The sequence below is a fragment of the Nerophis lumbriciformis genome, linkage group LG06, assembly GCF_033978685.3.
Source record: "Nerophis lumbriciformis linkage group LG06, RoL_Nlum_v2.1, whole genome shotgun sequence".
Lineage (NCBI taxonomy): Eukaryota > Metazoa > Chordata > Actinopteri > Syngnathiformes > Syngnathidae > Nerophis > Nerophis lumbriciformis.
This window is the reverse complement of record NC_084553.2, coordinates 10,913,195-10,926,996: the sequence shown is the minus strand read 5'-3', so window position 1 is coordinate 10,926,996 and position 13,802 is coordinate 10,913,195. Positions and strand designations below refer to the sequence as shown.

At 37.9% G+C, this 13,802-nt stretch overlaps 1 protein-coding gene across 5 annotated transcripts in view; it reads left to right on the top strand.

Moving 5' to 3' along the window:
• Window positions 1–13,802, top strand: part of znf536 (zinc finger protein 536) — a 653,496-nt gene that overhangs the window by 475,035 nt on the left and 164,659 nt on the right. For all 5 annotated transcript variants that reach the window (XM_061963702.2, XM_061963703.2, XM_061963705.2 and 2 more), the window contains one exon: window positions 12,394–12,552. In XM_061963702.2, coding sequence (XP_061819686.2) covers window positions 12,394–12,552 — 159 coding nt within the window. The remainder of the gene's footprint in view (window positions 1–12,393; window positions 12,553–13,802) is intronic.

Below are 13,802 nucleotides of genomic sequence, written 5' to 3'. Positions count from 1 at the left end.
AACCCCGGCCCGTCGAAGACGTCGACCTTTACGGGCTCGTTTACGCCGCGCCTCACCTGTGACACTCGCGTTAACGCCTCCGACAGCCAAATCCGCTTTGCATGGGAAAGGAAATAGGCAAGAGAAAAAAAACAACAAACAAAAAAAAAAAAAAACGTCAGAAAGCAGGCGGATCGATAACGGCGGGAGATTCTTCCCCCGGCCGGCGGTGAGCGACGAGGCCTAATATACGAGGTAACCTTCAAAATGTCATAAATGTGTTGTGCAATAAAGTGTCAATATTTGTGGTTATGTGCAGCGCCGTGACTTTTACAGTAATTGGAGCGGCCACATTAAAAGAGACGGATCAGTCTACTGATTAAAGACACACACACACACACACTTACAACACACACACACACCTTTGTTTGCATGTGTGTGTGTGTGTGTCGCAGATTTATTATTAAAGGCCTGTTAGATGCCAGCATCTCTGGTAGTGTGTGTCGTCTTCCTGCAGGAGTGCTGTTAACCCTGACACTCTGTGTGTTTGTGTGTGTGTGTGTGGTGTGTGTGTGTGTTCTGGCAATGCTTACTTAATGGGGACATCGCTCTGTTTACACAGTCACCTTTAGGGGACTTCTGACGGTATGGGGACAAAAAAACAGGTCCCCTAAAGGGAAACCTTTTTAAATGATAGTCAGATCCATTCTGAAGATGCCTAAGTGATTTTTTTAAGCTTTGGCCCATTAAAACATGTTTACTGGTTAGTTTGAGTGTGAGACATTTGCACAGCAGCCCCCTCAATGGGCTGTAGCCGGTACATTTAAGTGGTGAAACCTCCTATAAGAGGACAGCTGTAGAGCTGTATTCTGAGGATTATGTCATCTTTAATTTGAACTTATTTTTTTATTTTTTTTTAATGGTCCTAAGTAGTCACGTACAAACATTTCCCCATTCCCCCTAAAGGGAAATGGGGATTTTTTTTTTTGTAGAATTGTATTTTATTTTATTTTTTGTAGACATGTATCTCGTGCGCACGAGAAACTATCTCGTGTGCAGGAGAAATGTTTTATAAAGTTGTAAAAAAAAATTATAAATTATATTATTATTTTTTTTAGACATGTATGCGCACGAGAAACTTTTTATAAAGTTATAAAAAAAAATGTTTTAAAATTATAATTATCATTATTTTTTTTTAGACATTTATCTTGGCGCACAAGAAACTATCTCGTGCATACGATACATGTCTGAAAAAAAAAAATTATACAATTTGTAATTTTTTTTATAACTTTATAAAAAGTTTCTCGTGCGCATGAGATACATGTCTAAAAAAAAAAAAAAATATAACATTTTTTTTCCCCCATGTCCCTTTTTTTTGTAGAAGTTTATTTTATTGTATTTTTTCCCCCCATGTCCCTTTAGATACATTTTTTAGACATGTATCTTGTGCGCACAAGAAACTTTTTATAAAGTTATAAAAAAAAAAAAAATTATAATTATTATTTATTTATTTTTTTAGACATGTATCTCGTGCGCACGAGATACATGTCTAAAAAAAATTATACAATTTTTACATTTTTTTTATAACTTTATAAAAAGTTTCTCGTGCGCACGAGATACATGTCTAAAAAAAAACAAAAAAAAATATAAAACATTTTTTTCCCCCATGTCCCTTTTTTTTGTAGAATTTTATTTTATTGTATTTTTTCCCTCCATGTCCCTTTAGATACATTTGTTTAGACATGTATCTCGTGCGCACAAGAAACTTTTTATAAAGTTATAAAAAAAATTATAATTATAATTATTATTTTTTTAAATTTTTTTATTTTTTATAACTTTATAAAAAGTTTCTCGTGCGCACGAGATACATGTCTAAAAAAAAAATATATATATATATATACATTTTTTTTCCCTCCATGTCCCTTTAGGGGCTCCGAACAAATGTGTGTGAATTATGCAAAATTATTTAAATTTTGGTCCCCATGAACCATATTAACTCTTTCCCCCCAGGGTCCCCAGTAAAAATGATCAGCACATTACTTCATCAATCCAGAGATTTAAAGACGTGTATGAGCTAACTGGGCAGTGGACATTTTACACCATCTTTTGTATGCCCCCACAACCTGTAGAAAGGGTGGTCCCCACAAGTCATGAACAAAAACTTGGTCCCCATTCCAAATGATAACCAGTATGAGTGTGTGTGTGTGTGTGTGTGTGTGTGTGTGTGTGTGTGTGTGTGTGTGTGTGTGTGTGTGTGTGTGTGTGTGTGTGTGTGTGTGCGTGTGTGTGTGTGGCAGATTTATTATTAAAGGCCTGTTAGATGCCAGCATCTCTGGTAGTGTGTGTCGTCTTCCTGCAGGAGTGCTGTTAACCCTGACACTGTGTGTGTGTGTGTGTGTGTGTGTGTTGTAAGTGTGGGTGTGTTGTAAGTGTGTGTGCGCGTCCTGGCGTGTGCTGGTGTCTAAGCCGTGTTTGGGATTTTTTAATTTCGCCTCCATCTGCGGCGGGCAGGTGGGCGAGTGTCTGCTACACGATGTGTGGCGCGCTTGCCAAGAGAGGATCTGTACAGTCGACCGCTGGAAATATGTTCACGAGGCGGACACTCGGGCGACAGTATGGTGCGGCCCGGCGCCGGGGGAATTGCTGCGGCCTTCTTTATTTGTTCTCTATACGTCTGCATGACACGCGCTCAAGTGCCACGTCACGCGAGACTGTGTGGCTTTGAGTTGTGCTATAGAGTGTGTGTAGAGTTCCAATTGCTGTAGAAGTGCAGAGACTGTAGAACACAGGTGACAAACTCAAGGTCTAGGGGCCAAATCTGGCCCGCCACATCATTTACTGTGGCATGCTATATCATTTTACGTGGTATGACGCATTCATTTAGGTCGCCCGCCCCATCATTTTATGTAATATGTCGCGTTGATTTAGGTAGTCCGTCACATCATTTTATGTGGCCTGGCGCTCATTTTATGTAATATGCTGCTTTAATTGAGGTAGTGCGCCACTTCCTTTTATTTGGCCTGCCGTTTCATTTGATGTGGTCTTGCCAAATCATTTATGCGGCCCACCGCTGGTCCGCTGCATTGTTTTACCTGACAGACCGCTACATTTTACGTGATACTCATGTCCAATGTAGTGGACATTTGTGTTTTTATAATAGTTGACAAAAGAAACGGACAAATAATCGTGTCCAATGTAGTGGACATTCGTGTTTTTATAATAGTTGACAAAAGAAACGGACAAATAATCGTGTCCAATGTAGTGGACATTCGTGTTTTTATAATAGTTGACAAAAGAAACGGACAAATAATCGTGTCCAATGTAGTGGACATTCATGTTTTTATAATAGTTGACAAAAGAAACAGACAAATAATCATGTCCAATGTAGTGGACATTTGTGTTTTTATAATAGTTGACAAAAGAAACAGACAAATAATCATGTTCAGTGTAGTGGACATTTGTGTTTTTATAAAAGTTGACAAAAGAAACAGACAAATAATCATGTCCAATGTAGTGGACATTTGTGTTTTTATAGTAGTTGACAAAAGAAACAGACAAATAATCATGTCCAGTGTAGTTGACATTTGTGTTTTTATAAAAGTTGACAAAAGAAACTGACCAATAATCATGTCCAATGTAGTGGACATTTGTGTTTTTATAATAGTTGACAAAAGAAACGGACCAATAATCATGTCCAATATAGTGGACATTTGTGTTTTTATAATAGTTGACAAAAGAAACATACAAATAATTATGTCCAGTGTAGTGGACATTAGTGTTTTTATAATAGTTGACAAAAGAGACAGACACATAATCATGTCCAATGTAGTGGACATTTGTGTTTTTATAATAGTTGACAAAAGAGACAGACACATAATCATGTCCATTGTAGTGGACATTTGTGTTTTTATAATAGTTGACAAAAGAAACAGACAAATAATCATGTCCAATGTAGTGGACATTTGTGTTTTTATAATAGTTGACAAAAGAAACAGACAAATAGCCATGTCCAATGTAGTGGACATTAGTGTTTTTATAATAGTTGACAAAAAAAATAAAAAAATTAATGTCCAGTGTAGTGGACATTTGTGTTTTTATAATAGTTGACAAAAGAAACAGACACATAGCCATGTCCAATGTAGTGGACATTTGTGTTTTTATCATAGTTGACAAAAGAAACAGACACATAATCATGTCCAATGTAGTGGACATTTGTGTTTTTATAGTAGTTGACAAAAGAAACAGACAAATAATCATGTCCAGTGTGGTGGACATTTGTGTTTTTATAATAGTTGACAAAAGAAACGGACAAATAATTGTGTCCAATGTAGTGGACATTTGTGTTTATATAATAGTTGACAAAAGAAACAAACAAAAAAATCATGTCCAGTGTAGTGGACATTAGTTTTTTTATAATAGTTGACAAAAAAATTAAAAAAAATTAATGTCCAGTGTAGTGGACATTTGTGTTTTTATAATAGTTGACAAAAAAAAAAAAAAAAAAAAAAAATCATGTCCAGTGTAGTGGACATTAGTGTTTTTATAATAGTTGACAAAAGAAACAGACACATAATCATGTCCAATGTAGTGGACATCTGTGTTTTTATAATAGTTGACAAAAGAAATAGACACATAATCATGTCCAATGTAGTGGACATTCGTGTTTTTATAATAGTTGATGAAAGAAACTGACAAATAATCATGTCCAGTGTAGTGGACATTTGTGTTTTTATAATAGTCATATTTGTTTCCAGAATATGTAACTTTGACAAAAGAAGAAGACCAAAAATAAATTGTCCAGTGTAGTGGACATTTGTGTTTTTGTAATAGTTGACAAAAGAAACGGACAAATAATCGTGTCCAGCGTAGTGGACATTTGTGTTTTTATAATAGTTGACGAAAGAAACGGACAAATAATCATGTCCAATGTAGTGGACATTAGTGTTTATATAATAGTCATATTTGTTTCTAAAATATGTAGTTGACAAAAGAAACGGGCCAATAATCATGTCCAATGTAGTGGACATTCGTGTTTTTGTAATAGTTGACAAAAGAAACAGACAAATAAATAATCATGTCCAATGTAGTGGACATTTGTGTTTTTATAATAGTTGACAAAAGAAACTGGCCAATAATCATGTCCAATGTAGAGGACATTTGTGTTTTTATAATAGTCATATTTGTTTCCAGAATATGTAGTTGACAAAAGAAACGGACAAAAAACCATGTCCAGTGTAGTGGACATTTGTGTTTTTATAATAGTTGACAAAAGAAATGGACAAATAATCATGTCCAATGTAGTGGACATCTGTGTTTTTATAATAGTTGACGAAAGAAACGGACAAATAATTGTGTCCAATGTAGTGGACATTTGTGTTTATATAATAGTCATATTTGTTTCTAAAATATGTAGTTGACAAAAGAAACGGGCCAATAATCATGTCCAATGTAGTGGACATTTGGGTTTTTGTAATAGTCATATTTGTTTCCAGAATATGTAACTTTGACAAAAGAAGAAGACCAACAATAAATTGTCCACTATAGTGGACATTTGTGTTCTTATAATAGTTGACAAAAGAAACAGACAAATGATCATGGCCAATGTAGTGGACATTTATGTTTTTATAATAGTTATATTTGTTTCTAAAATATGTAGTTGACAAAATAAACAGACCAATAACCATGTCCAATGTAGTGGACATTTATGTTTTTATAATAGTCATATTTGTTTCTAAAATATGTAGTTGACAAAATAAACAGACCAATAACCATGTCCAATGTAGTGGACATTCGTGTTTTTATAATAGTTGACGAAAGAAACGGACAAATAATCATGTCCAGTGTAGTGGACATTTTTGTTTTTATAATAGTCATATTTGTTTCCAGAATATGTAACTTTGACAAAAGAAGAAGACCAAAAATAAATTGTCCAGTGTAGTGGACATTTGTGTTTTTGTAATAGTTGACAAAAGAAACGGACAAATAATCATGTCCAATGTAGTGGACATTTGTGTTTTTATAATAGTTGACAAAAGAAACAAACAACAAATTAATGTCCAGTGTAGTGGACATTAGTTTTTTTTATAATAGTTGATTAAAAAAAAAAAAAAAAAAAAAAAAAAAAATTCATGTCCAGTGTAGTGGACATTTGTGTCTTTATAATAGTTGACAAAAGAAACAGACAAATAGCCATGTCCAATGTAGTGGACATTTGTGTTTTTACAGTAGTTGACAAAAGAAACAGACAAATAGCCATGTCCAGTGTAGTGGACATTAGTGTTTTTATAATAGTTGACAAAAGAAACAGACAAATAATCATGTCCAATGTAGTGGACATTTGTGTTTTAATAATAGTTGACAAAAGAAACAGACAAATAGCCATGTCCAGTGTAGTGGACATTAGTGTTTTTATAATAGTTGACAAAAGAGACAGACACATAATCATGTCCAGTGTAGTGGACATTTCTGTTTTTATAATAGTTGACAAAAGAAACAAACAAAAAATTAATGTCCAGTGTAGTGGACATTTGTGTTTTATAATAGTTGACAAAAAAAAAAAAAAAAAATAATGTCCAGTGTAGTGGACATTTGTGTTTTTATAATAGCTGACAAAAGAAACAGACCAATAATCATGTCCAATGTAGTGGACATTTCTGTTTTTATAATAGTTGACAAAAGAAACAAACAAAAAATTAATGTCCAGTGTAGTGGACATTTGTGTTTTATAATAGTTGACAAAAAAATAAATAATAATAATGTCCAGTGTAGTGGACATTTGTGTTTTTATAATAGTTGACAAAAGAAACAGACAAATAGCCATGTCCAGTGTAGTGGACATTAGTGTTTTTATAATAGTTGACAAAAGAGACAGACACATAATCATGTCCAGTGTAGTGGACATTTGTGTTTTTATAATAGTTGACAAAAGAAACAGACAAATAATTATGTCCAATGTAGTGGACATTTGTGTTTTTATAATAGTTGACAAAAGAAACAGACGCATATTCATGTCCAATGTAGTGGACATTAGTGTTTTTATAATAGTTGACAAAAGAAACAGACAAATAGCCATGTCTAATGTAGTGGACATTAGTGTTTTTATAATAGTTGACAAAAGAAACAGACAAATAGCCATGTCCAATGTAGTGGACATTTGTGTTTTTATAATAGTTGACAAAAGAAACAGACAAATAGCCATGTCTAATGTAGTGGACATTAGTGTTTTTATAATAGTTGACAAAAGAAACAGACAAATAGCCATGTCCAATGTAGTGGACATTTCTGTTTTTATAATAGTTGACAAAAGAAACAAACAAAAAATTAATGTCCAGTGTAGTGGACATTTGTGTTTTATAATAGCTGACAAAAAAAAAAAAAATAATAATGTCCAGTGTAGTGGGCATTTGTGTTTTTATAATAGTTGACAAAAGAAACAGACAAATAGCCATGTCCAGTGTAGTGGACATTAGTGTTTTTATAATAGTTGACAAAAGAGACAGACACATAATCATGTCCAGTGTAGTGGACATTTGTGTTTTTATAATAGTTGACAAAAGAAACAGACAAATAATTATGTCCAATGTAGTGGACATTTGTGTTTTTATAATAGTTGACAAAAGAAACAGACGCATATTCATGTCCAATGTAGTGGACATTAGTGTTTTTATAATAGTTGACAAAAGAAACAGACAAATAATTATGTCCAATGTAGTGGACATTTGTGTTTTTATAATAGTTGACAAAAGAAACAGACGCATATTCATGTCCAATGTAGTGGACATTAGTGTTTTTATAATAGTTGACAAAAGAAACAGACAAATAGCCATGTCCAATGTAGTGGACATTAGTGTTTTTATAATAGTTGACAAAAGAAACAGACAAATAGCCATGTCCAGTGTAGTGGACATTTGTGTTTTTATAATAGTCTGGGCTTCTCTGCTTAGGCTGCTGTCCCCGCGACTCGACCTCGGATAAGCGGAGGAAAATGGATGGATGGACGGAAAATAGCTTCTTGTTGTGTGAAATAAGCGTGTTTATTGATGGCGGCAGGAAGACGCCCGGCGCTCCGAACCGCGTCCCGCCAAGTGAAGCCACGCGCGACGACGCCTCGACGCTCGCCCTGCTCACGCACGCACGCCTGCCGCCCGTCAAAGCGCCAGGGCGGCCATGTTGGCTGTTTGGAATTGAGCGACATGTGTTGTCTTGCTGGCGCTCGGCCCCATGCGCTCCGCCGCCGCCGCCGCGGCTGTCAGCGCGTCAACGCGTTTCCCACGTTGTCGTCGCTCACCTCCTCGCCGAGGTGATGGCGTTGATAACAGACTGCCGTCGCGGTAAAGCGAGCGTCAACGGGTTTTTTTTTTCTTTCTTCTTCTTCTTCTTGGCGTAGAGTAGAGGAGGGCAAGGGGGCGGGGTCAAAGCCGTTATCACCCCATCATATCAGTGACAGCGAGCTGTCATCGTCAGCTGGCACAGCGAGAGAAAATCCTGCCTTTGCTGACACGGTGGAATCTATTTCCTGTCCTTTTCTTCTCCGCCGCCGTCAACAACTCCACCGTGAGCGAGAAAACGGCAGAAAAAAAAGGCGAAACTATCGCCATTATTTGACCGACTTCCGGTAGGCCCTTCTCTTCCTCCGCTCGCTCGGCGTTTAAAAAGTGCACGGTCAGGAAACTACCACAAAGTATTGCAATACTCCCGTCGGTACTTTGAATTCGGTACTTTTATCGTACTAATCAAACGGTGCCATATTTTGATACTTTAGCTCAAGCACTTGCCGCTCAAAAGTGCAGTTTAGCGCCGCTTTTGGAAATGTGTTAGCTCAATGCTAATCTACATTGGATATGCCATATAAATGCTAGCAATTAGTAGTGTACCTATCCCGCACCAGCTGTTTGATTATGACGTGTAACGTCATTCACAAATTCGGAGGTGTTAAAGTCGCCATGTAAAATCGCGAATGCTAATCATTAGCATGTCAATGTATATTAGCATTATTTTATTTTTTTGGTGAGTGAAAACCCATCAACCCTTTGTGAAGTGAGAATTTTAACTAGTAGTAGTTTATGGTGTGTTGGCTACTCAGTTCAGTCTTTGCTGTGGTTTGTCGTTTGTTGCGCCCTAAAAAGTGCTAATACTGTAAGGTGTTGCGCCCTAAAAAGTGCTAATACTGTAAGTAATGTACCTATCACGCACCAGCTGTTTGATTGTAACGTGCATCTTGGTTGTAGTTTTCATCCAGAAATTCGGAGGTGTTGAAGTCGCCATGTAAAATCGCTAATGCTAATCATTAGCATGTCAATGTATATTAGCATCAGTTTTTTTTTGTGAGTGAAAACCCGTCAAGACTTTGTGAAGTGATTTCACCAATATGGAACTCTAAACTAAAACAGACACAAAAAAACATATGTCCACTGCAGTGGACGTGTGCATTTTTCATAATGGGGTACTTTTTTCCAGAATATGTAACTGACTAGAAAAAAAACACACACAAACAAAAAAATATGTCCACTGCAGTGGACGTTTGCATTTTCCATATTGTAGTACTTTTTTCCAGAATATGTAACTGACTAGAAACAAAAACACACAAAAAAATATGTCCACTACAGTGGACATTTGCATTTTTCATAACAGGGTCATATTTATCCAGAATATGTGGAACTCTAAACTAAAACAGACAAAAAAACATGTCCACTACAGTGGACGTTTGCATTTTTCATAACAGGGTCATATTTATCCAGAATATGGAACTCTAAACTAAAACAGACAAAAAACAAACAAACATATGTCCACTGCAGTGGATGTGTGCATTTTTCATAATGGGGTATTTTTTTCCAGAATATGTAACTGACTGTAAAAAATACACACACAAAAAAAATATATGTCCACTGCAGTGGACATTTGCATTTTTCATAACAGGGTCATATTTATCCAGAATATGGAACTTGAAACTAAAACAGACAAAAAAAAAAAACATATGTCCACTGCAGTGGATGTTTGCATTTTTCATAATGGGGTACTTTTTTCCAGAATATGTAACTGACTGGAAAAAACACACACACAAAAAAAATATATGTCCACTGCAGTGGACGTTTGCATTTTTCATAACAGGGTCATATTTATCCAGAATATGGAACTCGAAACTAAAACGGACCAACAAAAAACACATGTCCACTGCAGTGGACGTGTGCATTTTTCATAACGGGGTACCTTTTTTCCAGAATATATAACTGACTAGAAAAAACCCAACAAAAAACAAAATATATGTCCACTGCAGTGGACGTTTGCATTTTTCATTACAGGGTCATATTTTTCCAGAATATGGAACTCTAAACTAAAACAGACACAAAAAAAACATATGTCCACTTCAGTGGACGTGTGCATTTTTTATAACGGGGTACTTTTTTCCAGAATATGTAACTGACTAGAAAAAAAAACACACAAAGAAATATGTCCACTACAGTGGACATTTGCATTTTTCTTAACAGGGTCATATTTATCCAGAGTATGGAACTCTAAACTAAAACAGACCAAAAAAAAACACAGGTCCACTGCAGTGGACGTGTGCATTTTTCATAACGGGGTACTTTTTTTTCCAGAATATGTAACTGACTAGAAAAAAAACAACAAAAAACAAAATATATGTCCACTGCAGTGGACGTTTGCATTTTTCATTACAGGGTCATATTTATCCAGAATATGGAACTCTAAACTAAAACAGATGGGAAAAAAACATATGTCCACTGCAGTGGACGTTTGCATTTTTGATAATGGGGTACCTTCTTCCAGAATATGTAAATGATCAGGAAAAAAACACACACAAAAAATATGTCCACTATAGTGGATATTTGCATTTTTCATAACAGGGTTATTTTTATCCAGAATATGGAACTCTGAACTAAAACGGACCAAACAAAACCACATGTCCACTGCAGTGGACGTGTGCATTTTTCATAACGGGGTACTTTTTTTCCAGAATATATAACTGACTAGAAAAAAACACACACAAAAAATATGTCCACTATAGTGGACATTTGCATTTTTCATTACAGGGTCATATTTATCCAGAATATGGAACTCTAAACTAAAACAGACACAAAAAAACATATGTCCATTGCAGTGGACGTGTGCATTTTTCATAATGGGGTACTTTTTTTCCAAAAAATTTAACTGGCTAAAAAAAAAAACACACCAAAAAAAATATGTCCACTGCATTTTTCATAACAGGGTCATATTTATCCAAAATATGGAACTCTAAACTAAAACAGACAATAAAACATATCCACTACAGTGGACGTTTGCATTTTTCATAACAGGGTCATATTTATCCAGAATATGGAACTCTAAACTAAAACAGACAAAAAACAAACAAACATATGTCCACTGCAGTGGACGTTTGCATTTTTCATAATGGGGTACTTTTTTCCAGAATATGTAAATGATCAGGAAAAAAACCAACAAAAAACAAAATATATGTCCACTGCAGTGGACGTTTGCATTTTTCATTACAGGGTCATATGTATCCAGAATATGGAACTCTAAACTAAAACGGACCAAAAAAAAACACATGTCCACTGCAGTGGACGTATGCATTTTTCATAACAGGGTTATATTTATCCAGAATATGGAACTCTAAACTAAAACAGACACAAAAAAACATATGTCCACTGCAGTGGACGTGCACATTTTTCATAACGGGGTACTTTTTTTCCAGAATATGTAACTGACGAGAAAAAACCCAACAAAAAACAAAATATATGTCCACTGCAGTGGACGTTTGCATTTTTCATTACAGGGTCATATGTATCCAGAATATGGAACTCTAAACTAAAACGGACCAAAAAAAAACACATGTCCACTGCAGTGGACGTATGCATTTTTCATAACGGGGTACTTTTTTTTCCAGAATATGTAACTGACTAGAAAAAACCCAACAAAAAACAAAATATATGTCCACTGCAGTGGACATTTGCATTTTTCATTACAGGGTCATATTTATCCAGAATATTGAACAATAAACTAAAAAAGCCACAAAAAAAAATATGTCCACTGCAGTGGACGTGTGCAATTTTCATAACGGGGTACTTTTTTCTAGAATATGTAACTGAACACACACACAAAAAAACAAATGTCCACTGTAGTGGACGTTTGCTATATCTACTGTATACGTTGATGCTACATAGTGACAGAAAATACCGCAATGCATGCTGGGAGTCTTCATGATACTGTCCCCAAAAAAAAAAAAAAGAAAGTTGTCAGAAGAAAATGGAGTCATAGTTAGCGGCGTGAACGCCTCACTTTTCCTGGTGGCGCTCCAGATGTGGCGATGATAACGTGATGATGACAACGCCATGACGATGATGACGATGATGATGATGATGATAACGTGACACCACTTTGTCTTTTGTCTGCTTCCAGATGTCGGAGAGGAGGCGGCGAAGGCGGCCGCCAGCGTCCCGCCCTCGGTGTCGCAGCATCGCGAGCGGACCGCAGGCTCCGCCTCCAAAGACTGCCCGTACTGCGGCAAGTCCTTCCGCACCTCCCACCACCTCAAGGTGCACCTGCGCATACACACAGGTACGTCTCACCTTTCCCACGCCGTCACACCGCCACGTCACGGCCACGTCCACCAGGGCGACCTCGTTAGTCAGCGTGCGTGTCTTTAAGTGGCGTGTTTCCCGCGTGGAGCACAACGAGGCCTCAGTGTGAAGCCATGACATCACCGCCATGCTGCGTGACCCTCAATGACCATACAAAGTCCTCACTGTCCTCACTTTGGGGACGTGCGTGCGACGCCATGCCTCATTGATTTCACTTCCTACTCCGGTCAGGGGGGCCGACCCCCCCTACACACACACACACACACACACACACACACACACACACACACACACACACATACACGCACACTGCCCGTAAATGTCGCCGGGTCACGTGGAGGTCAAACCACTCAAGGAAGACAAAGTGTGTAGGAAAATGATACAAATACAGAAAACCTCTTTGTTCAAACCAGGGATGCCCAAACTTTGTCCCCTGAGGGCCACAAACTGGCAAATTAAAACAAGGATGCGGCGGCCATTTCTGAAGTTTTCACCTTCAAAACCATCCATCCATCCATCCATCTTCTTCCGCTTATCCGAGGTCGGGTCGCGGGGGCAGCAGCCTAAGCAGGGAAGCCCAGACTTCCCTCTCCCCAGCCAGTTCGTCCAGCTCGTCCCGGGGGATCCCGAGGCGTTCCCAGGCCAGCCGGGAAACATAGTCTTCCCAACGTGTCCTGGGTCTTCCCCGTGGCCTCCTGCCGGTTGGACGTGCCCTAAACACCTCCCTAGGGAGGCGTTCGGGTGGCATCCTGACCAGATGCCCGAACCACCTCATCTGGCTCCTCTCGATGTGGAGGAGCAGCGGCTTTACTTTGAGCTCCCCCCGGATGGCAGAGCTTCTCACCCTATCTCTAAGGGAGAGCCCCACCACCCGGCGGAGGAAACTCATTTCGGCCGCTTGTACCCGTGATCTTGTCCTTTCGGTCATGACCCAAAGCTCATGACCATAGGTGAGGATGGGAACGTAGATCGACCGGTAAATCGAGAGCTTTGCCTTCCGGCTCAGCTCCTTCTTCACCACAACGGATCGATACAGCGTCCGCATTACTGAAGACGCCGCACCGATCCGCCTGTCGATCTCACGATCCACTCTTCCCCCACTCGTGAACAAGACTCCGAGGTACTTGAACTCCTCCACTTGGGGCAGGGTCTCCTCACCAACCCGGAGATGGCACTCCACCCTTTTCCGGGCGAGAACCATGGACTCGGACTTGGAGGTGCTGATTC